Raw genomic sequence first — 14,427 nt, forward strand, 5'->3', positions numbered from 1 at the left:
TGGTACACACAGCAGTGACTCAGAGCTTTCTGGAACAGAGCTTGCTTCACCTCAGTAAGCACACCAGGAGCACTGGCTGTTGTGGCCTCTGCTGAGCTTCTGTGTTTGACCAAGTAGCACAGTACAGGCCCTTCAGCCCACGATGTTGTGTGGAACTATATGAACACCTCCTCCATGATCAATCTAACCCTTCCCTCATCTAACCTCGTTGATAACCCTCCATTTTCTACATCCATGTGCCAATCTAAGAGCCTTTTAAATATCCCTGTTGTATAAGATAAGATCTTTATTAGTGACATTTACATCGAAACACACAGTGAAATGCATCGTTTGCGAAGAGTGTGCTGGGGGCAGCCCACAAGTGTCGCCACACTTCCGGCGCCAACATAGCATGCCCACAACTTCCTAACCCGTATGTCTTTGGAATGTGGGAGGAAACCGGAGCAACCGGAGGAAACCCACGCAGACACGGGAGAACGTACAAACTCCTTACAGACAGCCGCCGGAATTGAACCCAAGTCGCTGGTGCTGTAATAGTGTTATGCTAACTGCTACACTACTGTGCCTGCCCATATATCAGCCTCTACCACCACTCTCTGTGTTAAGAACCTACCTCTGACATCTCCCCTGAACATTCCTCCTCTCACCTTAAATGGGTGTCCTCTGGTATTGGCCATCGCTGCCCTGGGGAAAAGGTGTAATCTTATACGTCTCTACCAAGTGGCCTCTAATGCTCCAAAGAGAAAAGCCCTAGCTCACTCAACCTTTCCTCAGAAGACATGTTCTCTAATCCAGGCAGCATCCTGGTAAATCTTCTCTGCACCCTCTCTAAAGCTTCCACATCCTTCCTATAATGAGGCGACCAGAACTGAACACAATACTCCAAGTGTGGTCTAACCAGAGTTCTATAGAGCTGCAACATCACCTCGCGGCTCTTGAACTCAATACCCTGACTAATGAAGGCCAACATTCCATATGCCTTCTTAACAACCCTATCGACCAGTGTGGCAACCTTGAGGGATTGCTCTGTTCCTCCACACTGCTAAGAGTCCTGCCATTAACTTTGTATTCTGCCTTCAAATTCGATCTCCCAAAGCATATCACTTCATACTTTTCCTAGTTGAATTCCATCTGCCACTTCTCAGCCCATGTCTGCATTCTATAAGTATGCTTCCTTTTTCTTCTCGGCTAAATGTTCCACTACTCTTGTCAACTATGGTTTCCTTACCCTACCATCCTTTCCCTGTCTCAGTGGGACAAACCTGTCCAGAAACCCATGCAAGTGTTCCCGAAACAGCCTCCACGTTTCTTCTGTGCATTTCCCTAAGAACATCTGTTCCCAATTTACGCTTCCAAGATCCTGTCTAATGCCATTGTAATTAGCCCTCCCCCAATTAAAAACTTTCCCATATCGTCTGCTCCTATCCCTGTCCGTGGTCATGCGAAATGTCAGGGAGTTGTGCTCACTATCTCCAAAATGCTTGCCCACTGAGAGGTCTGTCACCTGACCAGGCTCATTGCCTAGTACTCAATCCAGTATGGCCTCTCCTCTGGTCTGCCTGTTCACATACTGTGTCAGGAATCCTTTCTGGACACACCTAACAAATAAAATAAGATTGCTTTATTAGTCACATGTATATTGAACCACACAGTGAAATGCATCTTTGGCATAGAGTGTTCTGGGGGCAGCCCGCAAGTGTCGCCACGCTTCCGGCGCCAACATAGCATGTCCACAACTTCCTAACCTGTACGTCTTTGGAATGTGGGAGGAAACTGGAGCATCCGGAGGAAACCTACACAGACACAGGGAGAACATACAAACTCCTTACAGACAGCGGTGGGAATTGAACCCGGGTCGTTGGCGCTGTAATAGTGTTACGCTAACCGCTACACTACTGTGTATGCAAATATTTGCATTTTGGGAAGACAAGTCAGGGTAGGACCTTCACAGTGGGCGGTAGGGCCCTGAGGAGTGTTGTAGAACAGAGGGACCTCGGGGTACAGGTACACAGTTCTCTGAAAGTGGAATCACAGATAGACGTTGATGAAGAAGGTGTTTAGCACGCTGGTCTTCAGTCAGGGCATTGACTTTAAGAACTGGGGCGTTACGTTGCAGTTGTACAAGACGTTGGTGAGACTGCACCAGGAGTATTGTGTTCAGTTTTGGTCACCTGGTTATAGGAAGGATGTCATTAAGCTGGAAAGAGTGCAAAAAGGATTCAGGAGAATTTTGCCAGGACTTGAGGGCCTGAGTTAATGGGAGAGGTTGGGCAGGCTGGACTTTATTCCTTGGAGTGTAGGAGACTGAGGGGTGACCTTGTAGAGGTGTATAAAATCGTGAGGGGTAATAGACAGGGTAATGCACTCAGTCTTTTTCCCAGAGAAAGGGAAGCAAAACCTAGAGGGCATAGGTTTAAGGTGAGAGAAGAGAGATTAAAAGGGACCTGAGGGGCAATTCCTTCGCCCAGAGGGTGAAGTGTTCTATGGAACAAGCCGTCAGAGCGAGTGGCTGAGGCGGGTACAATAACAACGTTTAAAAGACACTTGGACAGGTCCATGGACAGGAAATTTAAAGGGATATAGGTTAAACATGGGCAAATAGGACAAGCTTAGATGGGAATCTTGGTTGGCATGGAACACAAGAACATCAGAAATAGGAGCAGGAGTTGGCCATTTGGCCCGTCGAGCCTGCTCTGCCATGCAATAAGATCATGGCTGATCTGGCTGTGGACTCAGATCCACTTACCTGCCTTTTCCCCATAACCCTTAATTCCCCTACTATGCAAAAATATCTAACTGTGTCTTAAATAGATTTAAGGAGGTAGCCTCCACTGCTTCCCTGGGCAGAGAATTCCATAGATTCACTACTCTCTGGGAAAAGCAGTTTCTCATCTCCATCCTAAATCTTTTCCCCCAAATCTTGAAGCTATGTCCCCTAGTTTTAGTCTCACCTACCAGTGGAAACAACCTTCTTGCCTCTGTCTTATCTATCCCTTTCATAATTTTATGTTTCTATAAGATCCCCTCTGATTCTTCTGAATTCTGGCGAGTATAGTCCAGGTGACTCAATCTCTCCTCATAGGCTAACCCCCTCATCTCCAGAATCAACCTGGTGAACCTCCTCTGCACCACCTCCAAAGTCAGTACATCTTTCCTCAAGTAAGGAGACCAGAACTGCACGCAGTACTCCAGGTGCGGCCTCACCAGTACCCTGTACAGTTGCAGCATAACCTCCCTGCTCTTAAATTCAATCCCTTTCGCAATGAAGGCCAACATTCCATTTGCCTTCTTGATAACCTGTTGCACCTGCAAACCAACCTTTTGCGATTCATGCACCAGCACTGCCAAGTCCCTCTGCACAACAGCATGCTGCAATCTTTCACTATTTCAATAATACTCTGATCTTCTATTTTTCCTTCCAAAATGGATGATCTCACATTTACCAACATTGTACTCTATCTGTCGGACCCTTGCCCACTCACTTAACCTATCTATATCTCTCTGCAGACTCTCCACATCCTCTGCACAATTTGCTTTTCCACTCAATTTAGTGTCATCAGCAAACTTAGATACGCTACACTCGGCCCCCTCTTCCAAACTGTTAATGTACATCATGAATGGTTGCAGGCCCAGCACCGACCCCTGCGGCACCCCGCTCACCACTGATTGCCAACCACATTAGTCTGTAGAACGAATGGAAGCAGTGGGCTGAAGGGCCTGTTTCTATGCTGTATGTATGCTGTGACTCTAAGTACAGCGTAAGAGAGCTGGGTTTCCAGAAAGCCCTGGAGCTGCCAGAGTGTGTGGAGTCAGGAGCTGAACAGACTCGGGTGTCCATCAGGACAGGCAAGACCTGGCCGACACGTTATAGGACTTTGAGAGCATCAGTGGAGGAAAAGATCTTTCCACTTCCGTGTGAGATCAAAATTATGACAGGGTAGATGGGAGAAAACTTACCTTCATGGCAGAGATATCTAAGACTAGAGGGCATAGGTTAAAGTGAGGAGTAAGGAACGTAGAGGGGATCTGAGGAAGAGGGTGTATGGAACCTGGAACACACTGCCCGCATGGATGCTGGAGGCAGAGACTCTCACGACATTGAAAAAGCACCTGGACAACCGCGTGAATCACTGAGGCATGTGGACCAAGTGCTGGTAATGGCCCACCATGTCTGCTCCGACCACAGTACCAATTTAATCTCATCTGCCTGCACGTGGTCTGGATCACTCCAATCCCTGCCCGTTCATGTGTCCGTCTGAAGGCCTCTTAAACTATGCTATCGTATCTGTTTCCACCACCCGCCCTGGCAGCCCGTTCCAGGCATCCACCATTCTCTGTAAAACAAAACTTGCCTCATAAATCTTCAAACTTCCCCTCTCTCACCTTAAACCTATGTCCTCTAGTATTTGACATTTCCGCCCCAGGACAGGGACTCTGACGGTCTACCCTATCTCATAATTTTATACGTTTTTATCTGGTCTCCCCTCAGCCTCTGACACTCTAGAGGAAACAACCCAAGTTTGTCCAACCTCTCCTTATAGCTGAAGCACTCTAATCCAGGCAAATCCTGGTGAATCTCTTCTTCACCCTCTCCAAAGCCTCTGCAAAGCAACAAATTTCCCATCATATGTCAGTGATAATAAATCTGATTCTGACATCCTTCCCATAATGCAGCGACTAGGACTGCTCACAATACTTGAAGTTTTGTATAGTTGCAACATGACTGCCCAAAGTTAGTGCCCTGACCGATGAATGCAAGTATACTGTACACCTTAAGCATCCTATCACTTGTGTTAGTACTTTCAGGGAGCTATGGGCTTGGACCCCAAGGTCTCTCTGTATAACGGTGCCTGTAAGGGTATCCCAGAGTAGTTTTCAGATTTGTGGATTGCTGGGATCTCTGCTGGGGAAGGTATGACCTGTATAAAAGGGACGGGTTACACCTGAACTCGAGAGGGACCAATGTTCTTGTGGGCAGGTTTGCTAGAGCTGTTGGGGAGGGTTTAAACTAGTTTGACATGGGGATGGGAACCGGAGTGTTAGATTAGATGATGGATCAGGTGGTGCAGAAGTAGATGTGATGCATACAGAGAAGGTGAGGAAGGATAGGTAGGGGACAGGGCATAAAAGCAGTCAGTTGAATGGGTTGAAATATATTTCCTTTAATGCAAGAAGTGTTAAGAACAAGGGTGATGAACTTAGAGCACGGATCAGTATGTGGAATTATGATGTTGTGGCCATTACAGAGACTTGCCTGTCGCAAGGGCAAGAGTGGCTCTCTCCTCCTCCCCCGCTCCTGCCTATGACTGTCTCTTACCTGCATCTACCTATCACCACCCTGTGCCCACCCTGCCTTCCCTATTTGTCCACCTATCACTGCTCTGCTTTTCCCTCCTATATATCGGGCTTCCCCTTTTCCTATCTTCAGTCTTGAAGAAGGGTCCTGACCCAAAACGTTGACCGCCTGCTTTTCTCCACGGATGCTGCCTGGCCTGCTGAGTTCTTCCAGCATGATTGTGTTTTTCATACTGCAACTGTGGTCTAACCAGAGATTTATAGAGCTGCAACATTACTTGGTGGCTCTTGAACTCAATACTATGATGATATAATACTTTGATACTAATGAAGGCCAACACACCATACGGCTTCTTAACAACCCTATCGACCTGTGCGGCAACCTTGAGGGATCTATGGACGTGAACCCCAAGATCCCTCTGTTCCTCCACACTGCTAAGAGTCCTGCCATTAACTCTGTATTCTGCCTTCAAATTCAATCTTCCAAAGAGTCTCACTTCACACTTATCCCGGTTGAACTCCATCTGCCACTTCTCAGCCCAGCTCTGCATCCTATCAATATCCTGTTGTAATCTACAGCAACCTTCTACACTATCCACAACGCCACCAACCTTCATGTCATCAACAAACTTACTAACCCACACTTCCACATCCTCATCCAAGTCATTTATAAGAAACACAAAAAGCAGGGGTCCCAGAACAGATCCCTGCAGAACATCACTGGTCACCGACCTCCAAGCAGAATGCGCTCCATCTACCACCACCCTCTGCCTTCTATGGGCGAGCCAATTCTGAATCCACACATCCAAGTTTCCCTGGATCCCATATCTCCTGACCTTCTGAATGAGCCTTCCATGAGGAACCTTATCAAATGCCTTACTGAAATCCATATACACCACATCCACTGCTCTACCTTCATCAATGTGCTTTGTCGCATCTTCAAAGAATTCATTCGGGCTCGTGAGGCACAACCTGCCCCTCACAAAGCCATGCTGACTGTCCCTAATCAGCCTATGCTTCTCTAAATGCCCATAAATCCTGTCTCTAAGAATCTTCTCCAGTAATTTGCCCACCACTGAAATAAGACTCGCTGGTCTGTAATTCCCAGGGTTATCCCTGCTCCCTTTCTTAAAGGAACAACAGTTGCCACCCTCCAATCATCTGGCACTACTCCTGTGGCCAGTGAGGATGTAAAGATCATCGCCAAAGGCACAGCAATCTCTTCCCTCGCTTCCCGTAATAACCTTGGATGTATCCCGTCTGGCCCCGGTGGCTTATCTATCCCAATGTTTTTCAAAAGTTCCAGCACACCCACGTTCCACACGTCATCGTGCCCTAGTATTTCAGACTGTTTTACGCCATCCTCACAAACGTCAAGGTCTCTCTCTCTGGCGAATACTGAAGCGAAGTATTCATTAAGGACCTCCCGTACCTCTTCCAACTCCAGGCACATGTTTCCTCTTTTATCCCTGATTGGTCCTACCCTCACTCTAGTCATCCTCTTATTTTCACATATGTGTAGAACGCCTTGGGGTTTTTCTTGATCCTACTCGCCAAGGACTTCTCATGCCCCCTTCTAGCTCTCCTAATTCCATTCTTGCTCCCTCCTGGCTACCTTGTAACTCTCCAGAGCCCTGTCTGATCCATGCTTTCTAAACCTCAGGTAAGCTTCTTTCTTCCTCTTGACAAGATATTCCACATCTCTTGTCAACCATGGTTCCTTCACTCTACCATCCTTACCCTGCCTCAATGGGACAAACCTATCCAGAGCCCCATGCAACTATTCCTTAAACAACCTCCACATTTCCATTGTGCACTTCCCCAAGAACATCTGTTCCTAATTTATGTTCCCAAGTTCCTGCCTAAAACATCATAATTCCCCCTCCCCCAATTAAATACTTTCCCATATCGTCTCCTCCTATCCCTCTCCAAGGCTATGGTAAAGGTCAAGGAGTTATGGTCACTATCTCCAAAATGCTCTCCCACCGCGAGTTCTGAAACCTGATCAGGCTCTTTGCCTAGTACCAGGTCCAGTACAGCCTCTTCTCTAGTTGGCCTGTCCACATACTGTGTCAGGAATCCTTCCTGTACACACCGAACAAACTCGGCCCCATCTATCCCCTTTAAGGAGGTGCCAATCAATATTAGGGAAGTTGAAATCACCCATGCATGACAACAACCCTGTCAATTTTGCACCTCTCCAAAATCTGCCTCCCGATCTGCTCCTCAGCATCTCTGCTGCTATTAGGGGGGTGGGGGAGGTGGGTGTCTGTAGAATACTCCCAATGGAGTGATTGCTCAATTCCTGTTTCTGACTTCCACCCACACTGACTCAGTGAACGATCCCTCCAGGACATTCTCCCTTTCTACATCTGTGACACTGTCCCTGATCAGCAAAGCCACTCCCGCACCTCTTTTACCTCCGTCCCTGTCCCTTCTGAAACATCTAAACCTTGGAATATCCAGCAACCATTCCTGCCCTTTTGACAGTCAAGTCTCTGTAATGGCCACCACGTCATAGTTCCATGTATTTACCCATGCTCTGAGTTCATTACCATTATTCCTGATACTTCTCGCATCTTTGATTCATTGTTCACCAGGAAGAGAGACTTTGATGAATGTGAGGTCAGCATAGAACAGGCTAATGTCCTGGAGCATGTTGAGGTTAAGAAAGAGATAGTGTTGGAGCTTCTGAAAAACATCAGGATAAATAAGTCCTCGGGGCTGGACAGGATATACCCCAGGTTACCACGGGAGGTGAGGGAAGAGATTGCAGGGGTGTTGACGATAATCATACCAGAGGATTGGAGGGTGGCAAATGTTGTTCAGTTGTTCAAAAAAGGTAATAGGGATAGTCCTGGGAATTATAGACCAGTGAGTCTTTCGCCAGTGGTGGGCAAACTATTGGAGAGGATTCTTAGGGACAGGATTTACGAGCATTTGGAGAAGCATGGTCTTATTAGGGATAGTCAGCATGGCTTTGTGAGGGGCAGATTGTGCCTCAGGAGCCTAATTGAGTTTTTCAAGGAGGTGACAACAAATTGACAAAGGTAGAGCGGTGGATGTGGTGTATATGGACTTTAGTAAAGGGTTTGCCAAAGTTCCCCATGGTAGGCTCATCCAGAAAGTCATGAGGCCTGGGATCCATGGAGACTTGGCTGTGTGGATTCGGAATTCACTTGCCCACGGAAGGCAGAGGGTGGTAGTAGATGGAGAATATTCTGCCTGCAGGTCGGTGACCAGTGGTGTTCTGCAGGGATCTCTTCTAAGACCCCTGCTCTTTGCAGTTTTTATAAATGACGGATGAGGAAGTGGAGGGATGGGTTAGTAAGCTTGTGGATGATATGAAGGTTGAAGGTGTTATGGATAGTATAGAAGGTTGTCATAGGTTACAACAGGATAGAGACAGGATGCAGAGCTGGGCTGAGAAGTGGCAGATGGAGTTCAATCCAGAAAAGTGTGAAGTGACACACTTTGGAAGATTGAACTTGAAGGTGGAGTGCAAGGTTAATGGTAGGATTCTTAGCAGTGTGGAGGAACAGTGGGATCTTGGGTTTCAAGTCCATTGATCACTCAAAGTCGCTGCGCAGTTTTAGGGTGGTTAAGAAGGTGTATGGTGTGCTGGCCTTCATTACTCGGGGTATTGAGTTCAAGAGCCGCGAGGTGATGTTGCAGCTCTATAAAACTCTGGTTAGACCACACTTGGAATATTGTGTTCAGTTCTGGTCGTCTCATTATTGGAACGATGTGGAAGCTTTAGAGAGGGTGCAGAGGGGATTTATGAGGATGCTGCCTGGATTAGAGCACATGTCTTTTGAGGAAAGGTTGAGCGAGCTAGGGCTTTTCTCTTTGGAGTGACAGAGGATGAGAGCTGACTTGATAGAGGTGTATAAGATTGAGGGGCATAGATCGAATAGACAGCTAGTACTTTTTCCCCACGGCGGCAATGGCCAATACCAGAGGACAGCAGTTTAAGGTGAGTGGAGGAAAGTTTAGGGGAGATGGTCTCTTTATACAGAGGGTGGTGGTGCCAGGGGTTGTGGTAGAGACTGACACAATAGGGACATTTAAAAGACTTAGGTGGGCACATGGATGTAAGAAGAATGGAGGGTTACGGGATGTGTGGAAGGGTTAGCTTGATCAGGGAGTAGGTTTATATAGGTCAGCACAACATGGTGGGCCAAAGGGCCTGTGCTGTGCTGTACTGTTCTATATTCTAAAGTGCAACATAAAACATGTCTGCATTAAGCTCCATCTGCCATATCGCTGCCCACATTTCTAGCTGACCTGCATCCTGCTGAATCCTCCGACAACCTTCCTCACTGTCCACATCTCCACCAACTTTTATGTCAGGTGGTCAGCATGGATATGATGGGCCGAAGGGCCTGTTTCTATGCTTTGTGACTTTATAACTACTGACCATAAAAATCAAATTGTAAAGAATGAATCCAGAGGGAATTTGTGAGAACCTCGCTGCGGAGAGTGGGCAGAGTGGGGAGCTCGTGCGCACAGATGCAGGATGAAGGGAGAGCAGGTTACTGGCTGTTGCAGTGGTCCCCTGCTCACTCTCCATCTCCGATATCTTGTAACAGCAGAGTATGTGGGGCGCGGAGAGATCGTGTGGTGGGGGGCAGGCAGTTTGTATGGTGGGGGGGGGGAGCGGGTGGGGGAGAGTCAATCTGCTTCCTGTCGTTCTGTGTCTGGATCCAGAGAACGGTGTGGGATTAATGCCCTCTCCCCCCCCCCCACCCCCGCCGTCCCTCCCCCCCCCCACCCCCGCCGTCCCCCCTCCCCGCCCCTGCCTTTCCCCCCTGCCGTCCCCCCGCCATCCCCCTCTCCCCGCCGTCCCCCTCTCCCCCTTGCCGCCGCCGTCCCCCTGCCCCCTCCATCCCCGTCCCCCGCCGCCTCTGTCCCCCCTCCCCCCTCCGCCGCCATCCCCCCTCTCCCCCGCCATCCACCCCTCCCCTCCCGCCCCCACCGTCCCCCTTTCCCCCACCGCACCCCCGTGTCTCCCCTGCTGCCCCCACCGCACCACTCTCCCCCCCCTGAACCCCCGTCGCACCCTCCCCACCTCACTCATTGCACCCCTGTCTCTCTCCCCCCCGCCTCCTCTTGCAGTCCAGCGGGCAGTCTACAAGGACCTAGTGCTCTTCCTACAGACTGCGGGCTACTTGACCGACAAACAGCTGCGGACCAAGGTATGGGGGATGGGGGTCTGGTCTGCTGCTGGTGGGGGGAGGGGGGAGGTGGGTGTGGGAGGGGAGGAGGGTGTGGAGGGGTGTGGGAGGGGAGGTGGTGGGAAGACTGCCAGTGTGTGGCCTGTATTCTGATCCTGTGGTGGGAGGATGCAGTGGGCTCTGGGGGACATAGGCAGTAAGTTTCCATGGGTGCGGCATGGCTGACTGAATAGAACGTGAAAAATGGTGTAAGACGAAGTAAAGGCAGAGTATTTTTTAAATAGTGAGAGACTGAAATGTTTCAGTGTTCAGAGGGAACTAGGTGACCATGTTCACCACTCAGCATTCACACACGGGTGGTTAGGAAGGAGACATTATGTTGGCCTTCACTGCAGAAAGATTTAGTCACAAGAGTTAGACGTCCTGCTCCTATTACACTGGTCCTCAATTGCTGTGTCCAGGGCTAGTATCGGATACACTTGGAGAGTGGGGGTGGACTGGTTGAACCTGTGACAGGAACCACATGAATCGGGAGCAGGAGCTGGCCTCCACATAAGCTCACGGCTAATGCAGTTGCTACCTCAGCCCCACATTGCCCACAGAAACCAGTCACAGCCTGAATGTGCAATGGTTTATAGGGGAGATCTGTGGGAGAACAGGTTTGTCCTCTGCGCACTGGTTAAGCAGATTCTCTGTGGTTTAGACCAACAGGAGGTGACTTGTGGAAAGTACAAAATCCTTGACATGGGACATACGGATGATGATTCCCTGTGTGGGTCTTCACACCTCAGATGAAGGAGGACATTCAGGGCTGAGATGAGAAGGGGTTTCCTCAGTCAGAGGGTGGTGGGTCTTCGGAGGCTTGGTCATTGAGCTCAGGAGGTTGAGGGGTCTGGTCATGGTGCAGGATACTGAGATAGGAGATGTGCTGTGGCCCTGCGACTGGTGCCTGACATTGCTGTGTCCTGCCAGTGTGAGCAAAGCTTCGAGGGAGACTGCCTGCTGGAGGGCGGGGAGCTGACCAACAGCACGGATTACCGAGAAGCTCGCCAGTTCTGCCAGCCCTTCCACCTGCTGCGGTTCCACTTCCTCACCCGCGTGTACTCTGACTATGTGGAGAGGGTCCTGGACGGGTTCCAGAGCGGACCACCGCCGGACATCCTCATCATCAACTCCTGCGTCTGGGACATCTCCAGGTGATGGGGTGCGGTCCGTGATGGGGTCCTTTGACTAGATTTGCGGGGGAGGTGAACCAGAGTGTTAGAGCAGATAGTGAGGTGGAGGAGGGAAAAGGTCATGCGAGGACTGCAGGTATAGACAGAAACCAAAGGTTTGTACGTGATAGAAATGTTCTCAGGTGCATCTATTTCAATGCAAGAAGTATTGTAGGTAAGGCAGATGAGTTTAGAGCGTGGATTGGCACGTGGGATACGACATTATTGCTATTAGTGAGACTTGGATGCAGGAGGGGCAGGACTGGCAGCTTAATGTTCCGGGCTTCCGTTGTTTTAGACGTGATAGAGGGGGAGGGATGAAAGGGGGAGGAGTGGCATTACTGGTCAGGGAAAATATCACAGCTGTGCGTAGACAGGACAGCCCGGAGGGCTCATCTACAGAGGCCATATTGGTGGAGCTGAGGAACAGGAATGGTGTGGCCACACTGATAGGGTTGTATTATAGACCGCCCAATAGTCAGAGAACTGGAGGAGCAAATCTGTAGGGAGATAGCAGACCAATGTAAGAAACAGAAAGTTGTAATAGTAGGGGATTTTAACTTTCCACATATTGACTGGGACTCCCACACTGTGAAAGGGCTGGATGGCTTGGAGTTTGTCAAATGTGTTCAGGAAAGTCTTCTAAATCAATATATAGAGGTACCAACGAGAGAGAATGCAATACTGGGAGGACTGCGCTGGGGACGAGACAGTCGCCCACCTCTTTGTGGGCTGTGGGTTTGCGAGGAGGGTGTGGCGAAAGATGCAAGGGTCCTTGTCACGGTTCATCCCCAGCAGCTGCGTAACAGAGGATTCTCTGATCTATGGGCTGTTCCCGGGGACACACACAGAGACGGACATCAACTGCTGCTGGAAGGTCATCAACTCGGTGAAAGACGCCCTTTGGTCTGCCCGAAATTTGTTGGTCTCCCAGCACTGTGAGATGTCCGTAGGGGAATGCTGCCGGCTGGCACATTCCAGGCTGTGGGAGTATGTGCTGAGGGACACACTGAAGCTGGGTGCATCCAATGCAAGGGCTCGGTGGGGAAGGACGACAGTCTTGGGTTCTTCCGCCACAGGAGAGGGAGGGATGGGGTCAGGTGAGGAAGCCCCTAAATATTATAAATACTGGACTGGGTAGCCCCCAGGGAGCCACACATGTGGCATCGGTGCTATTTTTTATATAAAAAGGTAACACTAATGAATGATCTGTACAAGAATGTAAAGGCTTGCACTGTTTTATAATTGTATATAGTTTGTTTTCTGTTATGAATAAAGTTTATTTTGGAATAATAAAATTAAAAAAATACTTGATCTCCTATGGAACCAGACAGGTCAGGTAACAGAAGTATGTGTAGGTGAACTAGTGATCATAATGTCATTAGTTTCAAGATAATTATGGATTAAGTAGGTAAATTATTGGAAGGTGTTCAGGCTAGGTCTGGTCCTCGAGTGGAGGTTCTAAATTGGAAAAAGGCCAATTTTGTGGAAATGAGAAAGGATCTAGGAAGAGTGGATTGGGATAAGTTGTTTTCTGGCAAGGATGTGCTCAGTAAGTGGAAGGCCTTCAAAGATGAAATTTTGAGAGTGCAAAGTTTGCATGTTCCTGCCAGGATTAAAGGCAAAGTTAACAAGCATAGGGAACCTTGGTTGTCAAGGGATATTGGCGATCTGGTTAAGAAAAAGAGAGAGGTGTATAGCAGGTATAGGCAACTAGGAACAAATGAGGTACTTGAAGAGTATAGAAAAAGTGAGAAAATACTAAAAAAGGAAATCAGGAAGGCAAAAAGAAGACATGAGGTTGCTTTGGCAGATAATAGGAAGGTAAACACAAAGGGTTTCTACAAGTATATTAAGAGTAAAAGGATAGTAAGAGACAAAATTGGTCCCCTAGAAGATCAGAGTGGTCGTCTATGTGTGGAGCCTCAGGAGATGGGGGAGATCTTAAACAGTTTTTTTGCATCGGTATTTACTCAGGAAACTGGCATAGTGGATATGGAAGGAAGGGAAACAGGCAATAGTGTCATGGAACATATAGAGATTAAAGAGGAGGAGGTGCTTGCTGCTTTACAGCGAATAAAGGTAGATAAATCCCCTGGGCCTGAAAGATATTTCCTCAGACCTTGAGAGAGACTAGTGTAGAAATTGCAGGGGCCCTGGCAGATATATTTAAAATGTCCTTAGCCACGGGTGCGGTGCCAGAGGACTGGAGGGTAGCTCATGTTGTTCCGTTGTTTGAAAAAGGTTCTAAAAGTGAACCAGGTAATTACAGGCTGGTGAGCCTGACATCAGTAGTGGGTAAATTATTGGAATGTAGCAGCTGCTACCGCGATGCGAGAATAAAGACACGAGTCTGCGAGCTGTAGAACAAGACATTTATTTACCCGCCTTGCGCGGGCCTTTGAAGCGGCATGGTTCCCGCCCTCCAAAAACGGAAATGACGTACGTGCTACATCATCAAAACTTTTTGCGCGCGCGGGTTCTCCTCATCGCTCGGGGAAGACGAAGGCCCAGCGCCATCTTGGGCCTCGCCGCTCCGATGACGCGCGCCCCGACCGCCGAGCCGGTTCGTTTGCGCAGACTGAGTCGCCACACAACCCCCCCCCCCCCCAGACCCGGTGATACGGTCCCCAAAGTTCACGGGCTGTGCTAGCTGTTGCTTGGGTGGTCGGCCTCTGCGTCGCAGTGTTGGGACCTCGACCGGTTGTTGTAAATCTAAATGGGCTGGTTTGAGGTGGTCC

The 14,427-nt window shown here is 48.9% G+C and overlaps 1 protein-coding gene across 1 annotated transcript in view; it reads left to right on the forward strand.

Annotated features, from left to right (window-relative positions):
- Nucleotides 1-14,427, forward strand: part of fam113 (family with sequence similarity 113) — a 31,936-nt gene that overhangs the window by 1,529 nt on the left and 15,980 nt on the right. The window contains exons 3-4 of the mRNA XM_052032699.1: nucleotides 10,414-10,493; nucleotides 11,445-11,668. Of these exons, the coding sequence (XP_051888659.1) occupies nucleotides 10,414-10,493; nucleotides 11,445-11,668 (304 nt within the window). The remainder of the gene's footprint in view (nucleotides 1-10,413; nucleotides 10,494-11,444; nucleotides 11,669-14,427) is intronic.

The sequence above is a fragment of the Pristis pectinata genome, chromosome 2, assembly GCF_009764475.1.
Source record: "Pristis pectinata isolate sPriPec2 chromosome 2, sPriPec2.1.pri, whole genome shotgun sequence".
Lineage (NCBI taxonomy): Eukaryota > Metazoa > Chordata > Chondrichthyes > Rhinopristiformes > Pristidae > Pristis > Pristis pectinata.